This window comes from Lytechinus pictus, chromosome 16 (assembly GCF_037042905.1).
Source record: "Lytechinus pictus isolate F3 Inbred chromosome 16, Lp3.0, whole genome shotgun sequence".
In the NCBI taxonomy this organism is placed as follows: domain Eukaryota; kingdom Metazoa; phylum Echinodermata; class Echinoidea; order Temnopleuroida; family Toxopneustidae; genus Lytechinus; species Lytechinus pictus.
In genome coordinates this window covers 27,811,944-27,834,118 of record NC_087260.1, presented here as the reverse complement: position 1 = coordinate 27,834,118, position 22,175 = coordinate 27,811,944, and the positions used below count along the sequence as shown (strand labels likewise).

At 36.7% G+C, this 22,175-nt stretch overlaps 1 protein-coding gene across 1 annotated transcript; it reads left to right on the top strand.

The window, feature by feature from the left end:
• The first annotated feature begins 2,249 nt into the window (after positions 1–2,249).
• Positions 2,250–21,205, top strand: LOC135156957 (ATP-binding cassette sub-family C member 5-like). Its single transcript, XM_064110986.1, has 11 exons — positions 2,250–2,641; positions 7,381–7,549; positions 9,355–9,426; positions 11,542–11,722; positions 13,482–13,640; positions 17,100–17,247; positions 17,635–17,871; positions 18,626–18,802; positions 19,332–19,479; positions 20,223–20,371; positions 21,164–21,205. The coding sequence occupies exons 2-11, from the start codon at positions 7,426–7,428 to the stop codon at positions 21,203–21,205; spliced, it is 1,437 nt and encodes a 478-aa protein (XP_063967056.1). The 5' UTR covers positions 2,250–2,641; positions 7,381–7,425.
• Positions 21,206–22,175: the final 970 nt, after the last annotated feature.

Here is a 22,175-nt window from a genome sequence, read left to right as displayed (position 1 = left end):
TTACTGATATTCAGTAAATATTCATGTCCCATGTCCGAAGAGATATACAGTAAGTGAATAACATTGCATGTCGGAAAATTAACTTTTATTGAATCGTATGTATTTTTAACGCGATTGCATGCCAATTCAAAACAATATTCATTACAATCAATCGTGAGATAATGGTGCATAAACAAAGGTTATGAAAAATAATAATATTGTGTATGTTACTGTTAACAATGTTTGAAATTGACAAAATGATATCGTATAAAATGCAATGCGTGTTGTTTAAACTGCCAATTTTTGACAGCCATGTTAAAATGCATGGTAATAGAAAAGTGAGTGGATGCAATAAATGGAATGTTATTATCAAAACTGTTGTTCCGGTGGCATACTTTTTTGACTCGTGTTGCTTCATCTGCATTTATGATGTAATTTACGCACTCAATTCATTTCCATGGCCGTAACCAGCAGGGGGCAGTGCTCCCCCCCCCCCAGAAAATGTGAAAACTTACATTTTTTCACTGAATTTTTTTAAACAAATTCATCAAAAGTATGTACGGAATCCTTTAATTTTTCTTGACAATATGCAAAAGTGTCCCACTGACAAACTCGTGGTCGCTTTGCTCCCTCGGTTTTGAGTTTTCTAGAAATAGTTTACACGTTCTGTCCCCAAGCCAAAGATTTCTGCGTACGGCCATGCTCATTTCATTAGCACAACGAAGACACGGGCGATGGAAAGCCACACCAATACATCCAACTCCAAGCCGACCGATTGTATGCTATGTCATATAACGTACTCTCCATTGGTCGGTGAAACTTTCGAAAGCAAATTAATAAAGACACCATCACGTGCATCAAGTGGTCATTACAATAATCCATAAAACTTCCCGTTGCTGTTGATTGTTGGATATGATCAGTCATGTTAGACTATATGACTATTACGGCCAACTCGTTACTATTTTTGTTTCTTTCTTTCTTTTCGTTTCGATTTTTCCTCCTTTCTTACCTTTTCTTTTCCGCAATCTTTACTCTCCCATTTTTGAAGTATACTTTTTTCCCGTGAATTCTTCTTATTATTAATTCTAGGAATATATCTACGAATCTACATTTAAAGGCCACCGCACACCTTACGACCCGACTGGTCTGCGACTGGCTTGCGACTGAGTGAGTAGAGATACATAACAAATTTTAATCTGGGGAGGGGGCAAAGTCCTAAAAAGGGCACTTATTTATGTCAAGATTGGCATTTCGATGCAAAAGGATATTTTCACCATTAGATTATCATCTGCGAGGAGAAGCTTTTTGTTTTGTAGTACCAGTTGAGCAAACCATTTTCGAAGTGATTTCTGATTGATAAAATATATATTTAGGCTTTATTTTTCCGCGGGCGAGCGGTTTGGAAAAAAAAATCAAATCTGAAGTTGTGAAGCTCGCTTTTGGTCAATTATGGCGCTAATTACTGTTAAAAGGGCATCCTCGCGAGGTGTTGCGAGTGCGAATCGCAAGCTCAAACTTTTAGGACATTTCATTTAATAAGATATGAAAATTAACATTCTAAGCAGTTTATTTTATATCATGAAAACAATAATGTATGCGAGCGCGAAGCGCGCGCAAATTTGTTTTATTTTTTAACCTAAAACGTATTATGTTTTACTTATAGAAAGGTACTCATGCTGAAAGAGGGCACACTTTATTTTGAAAAAAGGACACTTTCCATTTAAAAAAAAGGGCAATATAATTTGCCAACGAGGATTTTTTTTGGGGGAGGGGCAAGTGCCCCCCTAGCGCCCCCCCCCCCCCTGGATTCGCCGCACCTGGAGTAAGGGGCATCATTGACTCTCTCATTTCATGTCACTGAGTTGTGCATATTACCGGGGGTTTTTGGTTGAAATATAAGCGAAAGCTTGTCATAACTTTCTTATTTTACATCCGATTTTGATGAGATTTTCAGCGCTTTTCTCGTTTGATTTTTCCTCTATTGATTCAAATCAATTGTTTGTGGGTGTACTTTACCTGTATATACTTCGTTACTAGAATCCAGAAACGTTCACAGATTTGAATCTCTTCGCATGATGAGGCAGCACTTGCAGAACTAAAGGTTCATCCGGGTTCATCGTCACGAGACTCATCGTGAGACAAAGCTTTGGTTCATGTTGAACACTTTAACAGTAAACAGCGCTCTCAATCGACGAGTTATATCTTACACAAACAAGTCAGCGGCTTGCATCTCCCATGTCTCTCGCTCTGTTTATATTTGCGGGCCGGTCATATAGGCGAAGATCACGCCATCGCATCTGGATCAGAATCGCGTTGATATTGGCAATACAACCATGACTCGGCAGTGTTTCATCATCCCAGATATAATTAATGACTAACTCCATGTTCTTCTGTACTTCATGATGTCATATCGTTAGAAAATGTTGTCTGGATGAGAGCTTATAATCATATTGCTCTATCACCCATTTTGGAATAAACTGGGGAGCAAAATATTTCATCAAGGAAATATCACGAAAGTTATACCATTACTTTTTGGTCTACTCTGGTAATTTACCAGCGCTTGAAGGTATATAAAAAGAGCCTATATTTTTTATAAGGTGCAAGAGAGTTGGATGGTTTTGCTTGATATTAAGACTCCGGAGTGCCTTTCTACAGAATCTAGGTATGTAATTTTATCTAACATTTCTCAAGTAGTTCTTTTAAGAATTGGCTTACATAGTTTGAATTTATATATGTACACTTATTTTCATCTCTAGTAATGGTTATGGCCCGGAAAACCTACAAGAGCGCGGTTAATATTTACGTCTAAGTGATGAAACGTTCCTTTAAATTTTATGTCAAGTAAATACACTCTTAAGAGAGCCGATTACCCCCCACCCCCTTCTCGCGCGATTACTTGGTAGAGTGAATTTATATCTACATCATATTATGTTTGGTAAAATATTAGGTAGGGCCAACATGATTGTATATTTCTTGGATAGATTTTCTCATAACATTTCGTAAAATTTTAAAATCGAGTTTTGCCCCCTTTTGCCGCATTAAACATGGTTTCCCTAAATCGAAATAGGTACTTTTATAGAGTGATGGATTGAGGGGGGGGGGGGGGGGGGCTGTATTGATATTCAGATGATACTTTGCATGTGGAGTTGTTATCATTATTATTAATGTTATTATTATTATTGTTATTGTTATCATCAATTATTATTATTATCATCATCATCATCATTATCATTATTATTATTATCATTATCATCATTATTATCATCAAGATAACTGATTTTTAGTTCTAAAGGATTTACCATCTTTACATTATAAAACAAAGCTAAAGCATAATAAAAAGCCTATTTAATTCAGAGTTTCAGAAATTTAGGGTTTTTGTAAACATAGACATCCTCGTTCATTACATACGTCTGTTCTTGAGTTTTTTTCTTTATTCTTTTATTTAAGGAAGCCGCATTGTTCTTTGTTCATTTGTTTATGTTACGAGGAACCCTACAGAAGGCGCATATAGAGAGTAACGTGGGAATTAAAGAAAATTTGATTGCAAATCTTATTCTAAGGTAGTGAACAATTAATCGTAATCAAATCGTGCTATTTTTAAAATATCTATAACAACAGGAGTTTTTATTTCTATTTTCTTGTTTTTAAGAGTTTATACTTACTTTAACATAGCACACTGAAGCCTTCTTCCTTGTGGCTCAAGTTGTTCGTCCTTTCTTCAGTAATGTCAAGGTTCACATGTCCATTGCACCCGTCTAAAGGATCCATGTGCCATCTTTGTTTATACCTCCATGCCATGGTTTATCTCATCATGCACTTGGTCCATGATCTCATCGTGGGTACATGCTAAAAATAACTTTCGAAAAGCTGCTTCCTATTGTCAGGTTGAGAAAGATTTATTGAGTTCAAGATCAATCTTCGCTGTTTTAATTAAGATACGGGGGTCGCTCCACGATACACGGTGAATTCAAGAACTTATTTTTGTCAAATGCCCTTCATGACAATGAACAACCAAGAAGTCTTTGTCGAAAAAATTGGTGAATCATAACTGCAGTTTCGTCCTGGATTCTGGAAAAAAAACCTTGACATAATATTTGCAATTGTTTCGTCAGCTCTGAAACTCAGGACGGAACCGCTCCTCCGGTTCAACAATTATCGACAAAGACCTCCCAGCTGTTCATTGTTATTTGTTCATGCATTTTCAATACATCTACTGTGTGTTCTTGAATCATCCGTACGTCACGGACGAATCCTCGCTTATGTTTTTAAATTGTTTTATTTCAATTTAAGCAGAACAATACAAAAAAATGGTCGTATATCAGTACAATTACATTTGAAAAAACAAACAAACCCTATATAAACGATATAAATTGAGGTAGGTACAATATACCCTACTCCATGCAATTTAATTTCGGGATGGGATTGTTACGATCACTATTTTCATCATTTTAGTCCTCTGTTTCCCTATAATTTTCTCTTAACTTTCCTCATCCAAACTCACCCGGGCCCCGTAACACAAAGATTAGCGATTTATCGTTTAATGAAATGGCCTATGACGATCATCGTTGCACGCGCATTTTGTTCACTAGACTGCCTATTTCAAATTAACGATTAATCGCTAACATTCGTGTTACGGGGCCAAGTCGTCCACTTAACACGCTTAATTAAGACACTGGGAGCATAATTATTACTTCGGTCAAAAGTAAATCATTCACCAGTATTGCTCTCTCACTCCCAGCTTCGCTTAAATGTTTAGTCATTATATAAGTATAAAATACGGCCTATATGCTAATGATAATTAGCACGGGTTTACGTGAGTGAGTGACAGTAGTTGTATGAAAATGTAGCGTAATCAGACAAAACAAATTTAAGGTGGCCAACCATGGTGTATGGGTCAAATATTTTAAGAAAAAAAGGAATACGAGCGAGTGAGAAAAATGCTATTTTTTATACAAAAAGCTACTTTCTTAATAGATTTTGAGAAAATGTAGAACATGGTATACAATTTCACTATTTCCCCTATCCTGTCCTTTTTTCTTTATTTTTCCTCTTTTTTTTCTTGGTGATAACACTTCTGTGGAGGGGGGGGGGGTGTTGGCATGGCCCGCCAGCTATGCGCCGACTTTTACTCTTCCTGCTCATTTTACATACAGAATATAGAATCCGTGAATGTATTAGCTTGGATCCATTGCATTTATCAATTAAGATAGTCATTGTTTGAAGTGAAGCATAGTGGACAGGTTTATAAATAGACCAAAAAAAATATAAGTATATAGGATCGCTGCTTGATCACTTATCACTTATATTGGTGAATTTGAGCCCGACAAAAAATCGTCCAAAATTCTGATCACCTGTCTATATATACTATTGCTGATTCTAAAAATACTTATCCGCTAAAACACATTCATCAGCACATTGCTGACTCATCATTTTGAAGAGAATATGTTTCTAAATCCTCTGTTTTTTTTTCGTTTGCATGCACAACTTGTAAGGAATGTGTTATAGTATACACTATAACAATTATATGTTAAAAACAACACAAGTCGGTGTTGTAAAGGGTCCTGAGTATGTAATCCATTCCATACAAGTTTTGCATATAAAAAATACGAAAGGGAAAAAATCCCAGATATGAAAGGTGTTATACCCCAAGGAGCATGAATATAACACCAAATTAGCAAACAACAAACATGACAAAGGGTGTCATATTAACACCGATGTCTGAACGCCATATTCAACCTTACAGGCATGTGACAGGGGTGGATCCAGTATTTTCATAAAGAAGGGGGATTTTTGTAAAGAGAAAACATAACAAGCCCCCCCCCCCAAAAAAAAAAGGTTTTCACTCCCTGTTAAAAGGTATTTATGTCAGGACAAATTTGACAAGTAAAAAAAGGTTCCTCTCTTGCGTCTGCTCGATGGCTCTCAAGGGGGGGGGGGGGGTGGAATGGATGTGCCCCAAACTGGGTCCGCCGCAAAATTCAAAACGAGTGTTAAATTCCTGATGCGGTCCACAAGAGTAGTTCATGCATGCAGCCAGAAATTCAAGTTCAACTAAACAGTAATTGGCCCAACCTCTTTCTTCAATCCATTCAATATAGGTCTACTCTTTCCATTATGATATTCATAAATACTCTCCTGAATATCTCATGTATAAACAAACAATTTTGTCTCAATGCATGCAGGAACACAATGAATATTTCCTTGTAAATTGTCTGCACACACACATACAGTAGCTATAAAACTCTTATTACTCTTGTCAAATTACCCTTGTTAACCTGACCTACATTACGTTACCTGGTTACCTTGGTTTCGAAAGTGCAAAAGGCATGGGTCGGGGAGGCGGCATGTGTTTGTTCGTAAAGTTGTACACTATAGTGACGAGGTGGTGTGTCCCCCAACCCCCCCCCCCCCCCGGGGAAGTGAGGGTGAACAGGTGGAAATTGATTCTTCTCATAGTTCATATTTCAATTTTTTTCATAATTCATGTTTCCGAATCGTATATACAATCATTAAAGGCCTATGATAGTTTGCTTAGTCCTCAACAGACGTCTAGATATCTTTCCTTCTTCTTTTTTTTTTTACCAATCGGCTTTTATTTCTGTCAGGGAAAGATTGATAATTATTTGTAATTATGTTATAAAATAAATTGTATTTTCCTTCTGTTTCGTGGAGAACCCTTCTTCTCTCCCTCATCTTCTCGTTTCAAAGTAACTTTATATATCAACATGCCTAGGCCTATGTTCTTTGTCTTCATATTCAGTAAAATGATTTTATGTTTTGATGATCTTTGTCATAAACACTCGATTTGCCGGGGTTAGTTGGTTATCCATCCTGAAGTGTCATGCCAGGTAATTAAAGCTGCTTTAAGACGGTGCATCCGGGTGCTTTGAATGGCTTCCTTCCGTAGTGACGTAATGATAGGTGTATAATGATTGTTCGTGCACGAGCTGATGCAGGGGTAATTTCAAATCAGAAAGGCGATTGGTAGAAGGGGGAAATGTGAGCTTGTAAAATGTGCACTATTAAAAACACACCAATTGCGAAAATATAACACAGTGACCTTTTCCGATATTTACCGAACCACAGCCACATTTATTCATTTATATGCGGTAACTAGCCCATACTGCATTGCAATGAAAATAAGACGTGGATGATAACGCTGTGGATTCAAAAGTAATAAATACATTCGTTCCTCTTATAAATTTTTTTTCAATTAATTTTTTTAATGACTTTTTCCATACATGATATGCCTTAGCCCATGTATAATACAGTATATTCCAATAAATATAAGGCATGATAACAGCGCTGTGGATTCAGGAGTTTTTGTCTTATCCTTTTTTTGAGGGAGGGGGAGGGGTGGGTAGTATTTCAATTTATTTATTTTCATGGACCTCCTTACAGGATTATCCACACCATTCTCCTGGAGTAGGCTGAGGGTTTTTCGTGATGTCGGGGAACGAGACGTCGCCTTCCAATGAAGGCGTGGACCAACCCGACGCCGACGTCCAGTTCGTCAAGATGAGGAGGATCGATTCCGAAGACAACATCCGCGAGAGAGATCGAGAAATAGGTGAGTCGGAGACGGAGATTTACAAGTAGTGATGGAAGACACTGTTTAAAAGAGAGCTTGTGATGTATAATAAATAGTATTTGATGTAACTTTGAGAAGTAAAGATAACCTCACACAAAATTACCGAATATTACCCCCCCCCCGTGTATAGGCCTACCAGACATTGTAAGCAATGAATTATCAACGTGATATTTTACTGGGTTGTGTGAAGAGGGGGGGGGGGGAGTAACCCCCCCCCAAAAAAAAAAGTTATAATAAAAAAATGAATAATAATAATAATAATTAGATAGATAAATAAATAAATGAATAAATAAATAAATACATAAATAAATAAATACATAAAGAAATAAATATGGACAGTATTTCAGTTCTATTCTACATTTCATAATGATAATAATGATAATGTGACTTGTAAATCCACTCTGTAGAATGCTCAAGGCGCATAAACAGCTAAGACACTGTAAGAGATAAATAAAAGAGTTTTCAAAATATTTTTAAAAGTCTCGATAGAGGTGCATTTTTCTATGTCTTCAGGAAGGCTATTCCACAAAGTGGGGCACGCATAAGCAAATGATCTTTCCCCCAAAGTTTTTGAAACTTTTGGAATAGTTAGGTATCCAGAAGTGGATAAACGCACAGAACTGCTTGGTCTGTAGTAATTAATAAAGAAAATACTGGATTCATGAATGTGTATGACCATGATGACCTGAAAATCAGAATAAAATCTTTGTAGCTTTCTGGTAAAACAAATTGTCAAATTTGTTAAAAGAGCATTTCGTTAAGAAAAATAAGAACATTATAGGTGCCCTATATACTATGTTCAAATTTATAATTCATTTTTAAAAAGAATTAACGCCGGCACGATACTTTGTAAGATTGGAAGTTTAGATGATATTTCAATATGATTAACATCGTTACATCTTTACCAAAGTTTGGTCATGATTTAAAGTGCCAAGTAAGAACTTGAAAAGCAATAAGTGATCTTTCATATAGTTTCATTTAAGAATTAATCAACAAAAAAAGCATTGTCACTAAACACACTAAATTCACAAATAGGAATACTCACTCTCAGACAGACCCGAGCCTATATTTACCCACCGTCGTAGTCTATATTGATCTTCAAATGATTGTCAACATTTAAATTGGTATATGGAAAATATCAATGGGCAGAATGTATTATGGATAGTGTGGGGAAATGATTTATTGTGTGTTTTCTAAGATTAAGCCTACTGTAAAAATTGAAAAAAAATGGCGAAAAATATCAGTTTTCCTAATCCATTTTCAATCTTTAAATGCTTTGTAAAATTTATTATAAGGTTATTGTTGATTCGAAAGTGAATACGTATAACCGTAGTTCGATTTTATTTTCAATCCATTCGTACTGGATTACCGGTGCTTTGAACGTTTTCAGAGAAAACCGGTAACCGGTGAATGATTTGCAGTATTTATATGTAATGAATATTCAAATGATGATGATTATGATTATTGTTATTATTATTATTATTATTATTATCATCATTATTATTATAATATAATTATTATTATTATAGTTATTACTATTGCTATTATTATTATTAAATATTATCAAATAGATTTCAGTGCGTCTGGACTTGGCTATATAGACAATAAATTTTGCATACTTTTTGCAGCTTAGTGCGCATTTTTTTTTAGAGAGAGAGATACTAGAAAGCCTGCCGAAAGATAATTACTATACATGCAAGATTTTTTTTTAAAGTCCACACATTATTATTATTATTATCATTATTATTACTATTTTTACTATTATTATTATTTCCAATTTTTAGCTGATATTACAGGGGTAAAGTTCGTTGGAATGAAACGGATCGACTCAAGAGAAAACATTCAAAATGATCAAGGTAAGGATAATATTCAGGTTGTGTATGTAACATATTCATGATTCATTCATATATCAATTTTGTAATAAAGCTTGAAAGAAATCTATACAAAATACATATATACTACATTCTGTCTTTCACTGTTTTTGCTCTTCTTGAATAGTTTATTCTTATTCCATGGAATAAGAATAAACTATTCAAGAAGAGCAAAATTTATGTTAAGTTAATATAAAATCACAAAATTCTGTCTTATAACTCACCAACTTTGATTCATGTCGTATTTAATATTGTTCATATGGATGATAAAAAAATGCACAGGAAGATTTAAAAAAAAAAAATTTCGTGCAGACTCTTTCAAGATATAAATTACATGACGGAAACAACTATCACTTACTAAATCTCGTGGAGAGATTGTACAAGTAACACTAATGGGATGGAAATACGATGACTTTCCGGTAACTTTAAATAATTATTTTCGGGCACGATGCTTTTTTTCTGGGCTTCATTTTTATAAAATACGACTGATATGACAGACATAACATGTGGGATTTTGTTTAAAAATCAAATCAACGTTAACCTTTGTCTTGTTTATGACAGCATACCATCAATCATTCTCTATAAGTGTCTTTATGACGTCACAAAACATTTTACGCGGTACCATATCGTCTTTGAGAAGAGTACGGTGGTCATTGAATGGTTGGATTGACAGATCTTCTGCTACTCTGCAAAAACTCCTGTGTTGATTTAACACCAGCCCGGAATCAATTATATGTCCACACCAGAGAAGTATTGAAACAATACCAGTTTGGAATCAAACCGATGCTGTTTTAAAACTAATTGGTGTTGTATTTACACCTATCTGGTGTTATAGACTAATACCAAAACCGGTGTTGTTTAACACTTCTCTGGTGTGGACATATATAGATTCCGGGCTGGTGTTAAATCAACACCGGAGTTTTTGCAGTGTACCCACTCTGAACGTGCAGAGTTCTGTCATTTGCTGATGGCTCTCGAGCATGCCATTTTATATCTGATGAATACCCACTTTCGGAAAGTCGGGACGTGGATAATGTCCTCATTTGATGTATATCATGTATATATTTATTATTTTGTTCAGTCAATCATTTCCGATTTAAAAAAAAAATGTTAAGCTGAATGTTTTGTCTCTAACCCCCCCCCCCCCCACCCTCGATCGGCCGCAACAGAGAAAGACATGAATATCATCTCAATGAAAAAAGATAACCGTTTGATATTCCTACTAGCAATCATCAATATATCAAACTTTGATTGGCATGTTGAGTGATATATTCTCTTGTTTGGAATATTACTAAACGTATTTAAGACGAATTACAGTATTTATGGTATTGATGGAGCCGCAGCCACCCAACAGAATCAGGGTTATATGACAACAAGCAAACAGTGTGGTTACCATGGTTATCGATAAGCTAACAAAGACAAGTAATGACATTAATAATATTGATGATGACCATTATTACAGTTTTAGTCAAAAATTACAATAATTTTCTTTGAGTTTGAGCATCTTTAATCTATCAGCACATCCATCGACCGATAATAAGGCATGTATAGGGTTGTATTGGTATGGTAAATGATATGGCTTGTGTTTGCATATATGTATTCATTTGTTATGACTTGAATATCAAATTTCCCAATGAATTACAGGGAACCTGCCTTGGAGGATATCTAATGTTACTACGGGTACTCCAACAATGCTCAGCCCCCCCCCCCCCCGTAACAATACTATAATGCTCTATGGCCAAATCCTTAATTTGTATAGTCTATATTCTGATTGCATTAAAAAATAAACTTATAAACTGGGCTCCGTAACACAAAGATTAGCGATCAATCGCTTAATGAACTGACCAATCAGTATCAATGTTACACGCACATTAGATTTAAAATACTGACCAGGAACCAATCAGTGCGGTTCTTTCATATTTGCAATTCATTGCAAAGGTTTGTGTTACGGGGCCCTGGATGTAATCCAGCCTATACGGGCTGCAATGATATAAATCATACTACTACCTGGCGAATTATTCATGACAAATTTAAAATCATTTTTTTCAAGATGAACACATTTCCATGCTTCATATAATTATTTTGATGATTATTTTGTAGCATCCAAGAAGGGTTCATCGGTGATGTTTGCCTCGATGGGCGAACCGACGAATGACGGTTACGACTACGACGACGATGAGGATGTCGTGACGACCGATCCGTACATGAGATACGGGGACAGGTCTGGCTTCCGGTATAAACAAGGTCTCAAATTACTCGCCCCGTTCAGATTCAAGCCATCGTAAGTGTGGATAAAATAGCATTTTTGTTTGAAATTATTTCTGGTAAAACGTGAGATAGCACGCCTCTGCAGAAATAGTAATGAACACGGTAAAATATGGTTGAATAATGTTGTACACCGGTTTATGGTTCCATGACAATTGCTCCGGCGACAATAGCTCCGATGGAAAATCTGAACGTCAAGCCAAACATAAAACCTAACCCCCAAAACTAAATAAATCCTATTCCTTATCTCTACATTTTTCGGAACCACAAATTCTATTAAAATCTTAGCTCTAATCCTATGCCCTCTGACATAATTATTGAGACTGGAGCAAATGTCGTGTCACCCGTTCGGTTTATAACCGCTTCGGCTACTGCCAGCTCGGTCTCATCCCATTTTGTCCACATACGGTTCGTCTAATAATTGTTTGGTCTAAATTGTCACTTAGTCTCTATTACCATTCCGTCTAAATATAGCCTACATGCTCACTTCGTATAATATTCACTTGGTCTAATACCATTAAGTTTATAATGGTTAGACGAATGGAGGGTTTATATGAACCAATTTTCATTTGACAATTAAAAGGGTAAAAAAAGGAGATATGAAGTTGAAGTGAAAATTATATCAAATATGCATTGATATCGAATGACTATGTCTTGTCGATTTTTTTAGCCCATGGTAATACACTGCAAAAACTCTGGTGTTGATTTAACACCAGCCCGGTGTCTATTTATGTCCACACCAGAGAAGTTTTAAACAACACCAATTTTGTTTTGGTCTAACACCAGATAGGTGTTTATACAACATCAATTAGTATTAAAACAGCATCAGTTTGATTCCAAACTGGTTTTGTTTCAATACTTCTTTGGTGTGGACATATATAAATTCCGGGCTGGTGTTAAATCAACACCGGAGTTTTTGCAGTGTAGACTATCTGAGAAACAGACCAACAGCTTCTAGACTAAACGAATTATGTATGTCGTTCGCACTTTCTAGGTAATTACAATGAATTGACCTGTTTGCTGTATATTTAGTCTCAGTTTTATTTTCAGTGAGGCGAGTCACATTGCACGCAAAGAATATGTTTTATTATCAATATTTATCGTAAATATCCAGTATCAGAACCGTGCATAATAAATCAAAACAAATAACAAACTGTCGGCCTTTTTTTACTCTTTATTTTTCCTTGTCAAATTTTCTCAAAGTGACCCACCTCTAAAAGAAGAAAAATCCTGCATGGGCATGTGTGTATTAAGTATTCCATTCGTCTAACTTATTTGTATTTATATCAATTTTTTCATGTTCTTTACTTGTTATACCATAACAGTGTGTCTCTTTTTTTCAATTCTCTCACCATTCTACTCTTAATGTTGAGTGCTTTTACTGAATTTCTCTTTTCCACTTAATGCTTAGTGTTTTACATTATTTAAGGCAATTTGTTACAATTGGGCAATTCAAATCTGCATTGAAAACACATATCACAGCATTACCTGCAGCTTTCCCTATTCTTTTCTTCTTTCACTTTCCTAACGCGCATTGAGACATTTGAAATATATGACGCGCTATACAAGAACTGTTCTTAATAGTATTATTATCAATATTATTCAGGATAGTCATCTCTGACAAGGCAATGAATTATAGGGACTTCTTTATATCTTTAACGAGTATACTGATGCTCTTACTATGTTATGTAATATCTCAATTTTGGATTTTTTTAAATGTGAAAATGAATTAATGTTCCACCCCTCCCCCCTCCTCCTTCCTCTCATCCCATCAGTAAGGAGCAGTATTCTCCTCTTGACTACGCCGGTTTCATCTCATTCTCCTGGCTGTCTTGGATGTCACCCATCTTCTACAAGGCTTATAAAAGATCTCTAGAGTACACTGACCTTTGGACTATCTCAGACTACGACAGGGGCGACTATAACGGTGATCGGCAAGTATACCATCGTTGATTTCTTTCAGTATACATGGGCGCGTTGTGGTCTTGTGGATTTGATTCTTGTATTTCAGTCAGAAGGTCATGGGTTCGAATCCCGGCCATGGCATAGAGTACCGAAGTGTGACGTTAGTCGCCATGGTGTCATGGCGGGCTGGTTCAAAACAGAGTCGCAGCTGACGATCGTCTGTACACATTTGTATGACTTTGGCTCGTCTAAAAAAAAATAGGCTGCAAGCGATCAATTTCCGATAGAAGCCATTTCTCCTATGAGAAACACACGCTTTTATTAGGCGGGTTCATTTGTTTAAGAACCAGGCCGCCATGACACCATGGAAACTTACGTCATCGCTTCGGTACTCTATTACATAACTTCATCATATCTATATAGGTCCCGCTGTCATGATTTGCGCCATGATTCAAACGGCGGCTTAATCGTGGTGTAATCGTAGTGATCTTATCAGATCGTTTCAGATCAGTCGTGGCAACCGAATTGATCGTAGAAAAACATTTTAGATGGTTCTAAAATTTTTGCGAGCAATTTACCCACATTGTATTGCCCTCAACCCAATTGAAATGAATGGATATCCCAATTTATTTGAATGCACTGAACGCTGAAAATAGCAACTCGGGCTAAATATTAATAATGTGCTTAGGAATAGATTATATTTTGATCGATGGGGTTATTCATGTATAGATGCCTGCTATATGTATCCACATTGTGCAGCGTTCGACCCAGGTGGATGTTTCATAATAAAGCTGTTCGTAAGTAAAGAGCGACTTTAGGAACGACTGGTGATACTTTCTTGTGGCAAATGGTATACACCAAAATGTTGATTGGCGACGGTTTAACGCGTAAGAAAGGTTATCCAGTCGCTCTTAAAGTCACTCTTACCTTACGAACAGCTTTTTGAGACGGCCCCCGGGTGGGGTAAATTCACTGATCTCTCCTCTAAGAGGAGAAATCAGTGGGTAAAGTGGCACCTGGCAGGAGTTTGTTCGTTGGAACGGAAAGCGCGGTACACCCGCTGTGGCTAACTTAGGGTAATATGTCTGTATCATTAGGACCTTGCTGATAAAATTAACATTATAATATTATGACGCAATTCGTAACTGTAGTCATTATAACAGCATTTATTGCGATCGGCAGTCCAATTATGACAATTGTAAAGAGCCAGAATAACTTCAATATAATGTACAATAATAATTATCTTCATTGGTAAAGACCTTTGAAAAGGAAACATGTAAACAATCTGTTAACAAACAAAACATCATTTCAAGATAAAGGTTTGAATCTGAAAGTCACTAACAAAATATTGTAATAAAAGTTTATATCCAGTAAAGGTTTTGACCTGAAAAGAAACAAACAAACAATCAAACAAGCCAGTACAACCAATTAAGAAGAAAAAAAGAATGTACAGGATGAAACAGATCCATCGTCCAAATTTATCAAATTTATCTTACTAAAGATAAAATGTAACTTCCACATAATGATGATCTGTATGTGAAATAACTATGTGTTTTGATTTTGAGTATCACGATATATTTGATATTGAGATTTAGAATCGTTCAAAATATTAACCTATACAGATTGTGAGTTTCACTGACCCTTTCCGCGTTATGTTTTTGACAGACACGAGAAGTGATCCTTTTTTTTATTTGTGCAAATTAGTTGTTATTTAGAGCAATACTGAGTTACCATGGTTACTGTAAGATAATCCGTACTGTATTAGCGAAACCTTAAAGATCTTAGAGACCTTAAAGGTCAGATTCATCGCAGTATCAAGCTAAATGAACACAATTATACATGAAAGATACACTGCAAAAAACGCCAGTGTTAATTTAACACCAGCTTGGGATCTATATCGGTCCACACCAGAGAGGTGTTGAAACAACACCGGTTTGACGTTAGGCTAAAACCTATTTGGCATTTAAGCAACACCAATTGGTGTTAAACCAATGTCGGTTTGATTCTTAACTGGTGTTGTTTCAACACCTCTCTGGTGTGGACCAATATATATAGATACCAGGCTGGTGTTAAATTAACACTGGTGTTTTTACAGTGTAGAATCCAAAATCCTGTAAATGTCATCAATATTTGATGTAGAATAGCAAACGTTAAGATATTTGTAAATTTCACCCTTTGTGGAGCTCTTCCATCACACAGCCACGTGCTCAACTGAAAAAACCCAAACCTTTAGTTACCTATTCTTATAATCGTCGTTTGGAAAATAATTGCACCATAGATAATTTATGAAAGCCCCTCTCACCATGCTCACAGCACACCGTGACGGATCATAACAATTTGGAAGATGATGATGATGCACAGCATTTGTATAGCGCCATATATCTGTCAAAGACATTCAAAGGCGTGTTTTTGGAGGAGCCAGCCAATCTGCATGGGTCGCCTATAGAGAGGCGCGCACACAGAACTGTGACCCGCATGTCTCTCCTCTCGATATACCTGGTTGGGGGAATGCAGGTGGGCCACTACACCAGGGTTTCCCCTATACTCTTATTCGAATAGTGCAGTGGGTTCTTTACGTGCAAAGGTGGTGACTCTCCTCTACACGGGGCCTCCATTTAACGTCCTATCCGAGGGACGGAGAGTTTTCCACTGCAACATAGCCTGCATCTATGAAACAGGGGAGAGACGTTTACACACAACGCACTGGCTTCAGTCATCCGCCCGGGGTGGACTCGAACCCACGATCTTTGGTTCGACGGGCAGACACTTTACCGACTGAGCCAACTTCGCTCTCTAAGACTGGAAGCGTCGTGGTGTAGCGGTTCTGACTCTTGCCTTGTAATCAGAGGGTCGTGTGTTCGAATCTCACTTTGGCCACCATTGGCAAGGCGTCAATCCACAATTTGCCACTCTCTACCCAAAATGGGTACCCGGCAGGATGCGAAAGCCTATGTAGTATGCCTAGCAATTGAGTATTGGAACTCTTGTTGGAATGCTCCCCAGGGAGTGGAAAATGTGCATGCATTGTATGCGGGCATGCCAGGATCAGATGACCGTCGTAAAATATATATGTAAAGCGCTTAGAGACGTCGTTCCATTGTATTAAGCGCTATATAAAAGCGGAATATTTATGTAGAACAAACGCCAAAACATTGGACTGTCCACCCACCCCTTTTCCTTACAGAATACCAGTTCTTCCGGACGATTGATTTCTAAACAAAAAACCTGGCCAATTATTGCTCAGAAATCAACAAGACACTGCAAATCTGTCAATAGTTCATTTATTCCACAAGATATTATATTACAAGCGGACGGGTGTTTAGATTCTTGCACTATGTAAATTTTTTTAGCGTTACTTGATTTTCAGCTTATTATTTCAGAACATTTACCTTCTTAAAATAGTAGTGATAACTCTCACGGCATGATTATCCTTTGCTCTTAAGGATTTTGGCAGTTACTTTATTACTATATTTTGGCTTTGCTTATAGATTAGAGAAGTACTGGCAGCGAGAAGTCGCCAAGAAAGGAGAAAAAGATGCATCGCTCGGTCGAGTAGCTCTTGGCTTCGTCGCGACAAGGCAATTCATCTCTATCCTTCTACTCGTCATATCAACCTTAGCGTCATTTGTAACCTCGGTATGTGCCCATTTATCTATTAGAAAATAAACAAAGACTTGTCGTAATTTTGTTGTACTAGTTGTTTCAGGCGAAGAAGTAACAACAGCAGTAACACCATCAACAAAAAGTTTACAGCAAACGTAAGGGGGAATTCTTTTGCCCTCTAACATTTTCAAATTTCCCCCTAACGTAGATTCGATTCTCCTAAACGTAATGTTGTTCTCCCGCGGTTCTCCTTAACGTCTGGTCCTTGACGTCGGTCCCCCAGGATGTTTTAGGCAGATAGCGATAATGATAATGGTGATAATGATAAAATTAATAATAATAATGATAATAATAATTCAATCAGCAACCATACTGTTCATTTTCATTTCTGTTTATTTTATCATTTGACAAATTCTGTAGGCAGTGTTCGTCCAGCTGCTGCTCGAATACGTTGAAGACATGAATGACGACCGAGTATGGTACGGCATTGTCCTCGTCATCTCTATGTTCGCTCTCAACATCCTCCGAATCATGAGCGATGTCTTCTTCTGGTCGTTCAGCTGTCGCACAGCGACCCGTCTTCGCAGCGGAACCCTAACGATTGCTTTCCGGAGGTTGGCAAATTTGAGGAGTTTGAAGGATCATAGCGTTGGAGAGGTGAGCCGACGCGTCGCGACGGTACTCCAAGAAATTTTCATAGATTTCTTTTTATCTGATCTGAATTTCTGACGGGAAAGTGCTTGTGTAAAAGATTGGTGACTTGTTCACTCTTTTTTATAGTTTGAAAAATATCGTCCATCCTGAAGTGGTATTTCAGGTACACCTCTGTTGCCAAATGGAAATATAATTTGCTCCATATTCCTAGTAATGATCAATGATCAATCAACTTTGGAAGGCAGTGGTCAAGGAAATAAATCCCACAAGAACTCCAACCCGTTATATCGGCATGTGAAAAAGACTTGAAACAACTTGAAAACAGCTTGATTATCTTTTAATCAGGCAAACAAAATCATAAAAATACATGTCTTTTTAAATGGGTGAATGAGTGAGTAAGAGAGACATTGAATGAAGAGATAGATGTACGTGTAGAGAGAGAGAGAGAGAGAGAGGTGGCCAGGGGGTGTAGCAGGGACCAAAAAGTGATATGAATCACTTTCCTAAAAAAAAAAAATATATATATATATACACTTTAACTTCTTCCTTTCCCTCCAATTGTCATCACTGCGACTTTATGAACCCTGTTGCATATAAGTTACCATCATGGTAATTGTGCCATTCAATGTTAACTACCATGGTAACAAGGCTCAATACAGCCGATCAGAATCAAGGATTCCTTGGAAGTTACCGTTGAATAGCAGAGTTACTATTAATAGTAACTTATATGCAACGGGGTCTCTGATCTTCAACACAGATTGTGAACATATGCGCCAACGACAGTCAACGTCTCTACGATGTATGTCTGGTGGGAAACTATCTCATCTCGTCACTGGTCATGCTTGTCGCAGCTCTTATCGCCGTCCAGATCATCATTGGTTATGGCGCCCTCATCGGTACCATTATTACATATTTCTTCTTCTTGCCGTTGACGGTAAGTGACGTCGCCATTACTCATTTTGTTGTTGTGGGGGGGGGGGGGGTGATTTGTATGGTTGATATAAATGATTTTCTTTTTATAATCTGTCCTTTTGAATATATAATATTTTAATATGTCCCAATTTAGTTATATAAAATGCCACAATTAAGCTATGTATAATTACAACACTCTCACATTTCAATTTTAGAGTTTGATCAATTGAAATCGATTTTGATTTGTTTCTGTGTTCCAGAAAACAAATTTCATATTTTTCCAAGAATTCCAATTATTTTCTCTGCGCAAAATACATTAAATGTTCAAGAAAATATAATCATACGACCTGCAGGTGTTATTTTTTTCGTTTTTTTGTCTGCCCCATCAGTGGTTTTTCAGTCTTGTTCGGAAGATTTGTTTTTGTTTTCTCATTTGTAATTCTGCTTACTACTCTTATTAAATTATCCAAGTTAAAAACTTATTCCCTATTTCTCTCTCTCACTCTCTCTTTCTTCATCTCTCTCCCCATCTTTTTTTTCTATCCCTCCAGACTGCCATTGGTCGAATCATATCTAAGATTCGAATGAAATGCATCAAGTTTGTTGATCTTCGGGTTCAAAAAATGAATGAAATCTTGACTTATATCAAGCTCATCAAGATGTACGCTTGGGAATCACCTTTCGGCAAGGCTATACAAGGTAAAGGATTATCTCCAATCAGTTGAAATATCATCTTTATGGATTAAAATTCTTTGAGTTAGCAAGAATTCAAATGCATATTTATTGTTTGTTAAATATTAGGGTTATACCAAATCCTGTCCAGATTTGCGAGAACAATTATACGTAACAAGTTTACGAGACACACCTTTTTGTACGACTGATCACACACAATAACCAATTCAATCATTACAACGGAGTAACAATTATGAAAGCCTTGATTGTGATTGACTAATGAGGATGGGCCCTGTTACCATGGTAACTGCCATAGCAGCAAAGTTACCAACAAGTTGTAACTCTTTTTTTATACTGCCCCCCATGCATGTAGTGTGTGTTTTGTAAAGATAGGGTCTTCTCCATGCATGTAATCAAGGAGTTTTCGCACCACGGCGCAGAACAGATTCCAGAACACAGTAAATGTATTAAAAATGTCCGTCATAATGAACAGCTGGGAAGTCTTTGTCGAAAATTTGGTGAACCGGAACAAAATTTTCGTCGTAAGTTTCGGAGCTGATGAAAAATTGCAAATATGTGGTTTCCTGGACGAAACTGTTGTTTGATACACCAATTTTCGACAAAAACTTCTTGGTTGCTCATTGTCACTTTTTGACAATACATTTTCTATTTTCTTTAAAGCATTCTGCATCGCAGTGCAAAAACTTTATATTGCATAAAATTCTTGAAGATAGCTTCAGAGATAACACACATATGCTTTCTGTTTTCAGCTATTCGTGCCAAGGAAAGAGCATTCTTAGAAAGAGCAGGTGTCCTTCAGAGTTTTAGTCTCTCCATTATTCCCGTCGTGCCGAGCCTCGCCGCTGTTATATCGATTATTATCCATATATCCTTAGGAAACTCCATGACAGCAACGGAGGTAAGACCTGTATTTTTACTGACGCTGCGTCATTTTCCTTGCCTCAATACCTATGCTGATCGAGATACATTTGTTTTTATTCAACGAATTTCAACACATTTATTTCGAAGAGTATAGGCCTACTTCTGTTTAGACAGTAATCATTTAGGCCATGTATCAAGGGTCACAATAAACTTTGACCCAAGACTGCGTCAGTGGTATCGACGCATTTGTGTGTTGACATGGAGTAAAAGAGAGAGTGTGTGTGAGAGAGGGGGTGGGATTGGCTTATTATAACTCTATTTATGTAATTTAAATAAAATCGGGATATCCCATTCACATCAGCTAATCTCCTAATGGGCCCCAAAATAAAAAGAAAATGTCACTGGTTCGTTTCGTTTAATCCAAGAGTAAGATGTTTAGCATAAAACATAGCCGAAACGCTAACAACTGAATCGCATTGTTGGAATTTCAAGTGGCCCCACCTTTTCTTTGGATCCTGCCTTCGCATAAAGAGTGTCTGAGGTCAGATCCTTTGTGAGTCAAAAATATTTATTCAATCAATGACATATTTTCTCCGAATATGATATATTCCATACGACATACTTGCTCTGCTGTTCGTGTGCTCTACTGAGTAAATATCGGAAATCGGTAATTTCTCATGATTTTTTTTTCTATTGACCACCCACGATTGGGATGAAAGGTTGGCCTATAGTGCAGTTTGGTTTACTAATGGGCAATTCCATAAAATATGTACGTCCGACCCCCTGTATGTGGGATCTTCATGAAATTTTCTGTCTCTTCTTTTGACAGTCTGTAATGCTCTTAAATGACCATGACTTGGTCAGTTTATGAAGTGAAGTAAGACATGAGAAAAATGGAGGTCGGACGAACAAAAAAGTTGATTATTATAATGGAATAGCGCTAAAGTCTTATTGAAATGAGAAACTGGAGCGGTATGGCCTTGATTTTGTATATGGTTTTAGTTTTTGTTTTCTCTATTTCAAAGAAATTTACTTAAGGCGACCGCGCACCTTACGATTGGTCTGCGGCTCAATTTTGGAATAAAACGTAGTAGAATTTGATGCTAACATTGAGACTTGGAATATCTTACTATGTAATGTTCGAAATCATCGTTCGAATACCTATGTTCAAATCTGTGACTATGCTATATCATCCTTCTTAGAATAAAAGCAAATTTAATATCTAGTCGTAATGACGTCATAGCAGTCGTACGATTGGCTGCGATTTGAAACTAATTTGGCTTTTACTCCAAAATAAAGGCTTGCAATCTTTCAAAATGGTTATACTGGTATTCTTTCAATCAATATTAACCTCAAATAAAATGATATGTTCCATTCACATTTTCAGAAAATGAGCAAAATGCGATTTGTTCCAAAATCGGATCGCGAACAGTCGTAACGTGTGCGGTGGCCTTTATAGGTTCATTAACCTGCAATTTGCAATCACTTTGCAATCATACCGGGAGTGTGGTAGCTCTGTACTGTGTATGTTTGACAGAGGTGTATCAATTAGATCATGTGTTGCATAGGTGATGATACAATCATTACATATATTTCAAAAAAACATATATATATATGCAAGCGCAAAAAGATATTTGAAAAAGGACAAAGCAAAAGAATGAATTTGAGGCGAAATGTATAGCGTGTTATGATTAGAAAGTGAAACCAAAAATAAAATAGAAACATACAGAAGAGGTCAGAATAATTGCAAAATAAAGAGACAAAACGAACAACAGGGGAAAAATAACACGATTGAAAACAGTTATAAACAGGAAGAAATTGTCATGCGATTTTATTTTTTG

Bases quoted from the DNA above. Each gene is read 5' to 3' on its own strand.
- LOC135156957 (XM_064110986.1), top strand. From the start codon at position 7,426: ATGTCGGGGAACGAGACGTCGCCTTCCAATGAAGGCGTGGACCAACCC. The intron at 18,803-19,331 runs GTAAGTGACGTC...CTATCCCTCCAG, and splicing joins TCTTCTTCTTGCCGTTGACG to ACTGCCATTGGTCGAATCAT. The intron at 20,372-21,163 runs GTAAGACCTGTA...TTCTTTTGACAG, and splicing joins ACTCCATGACAGCAACGGAG to TCTGTAATGCTCTTAAATGA.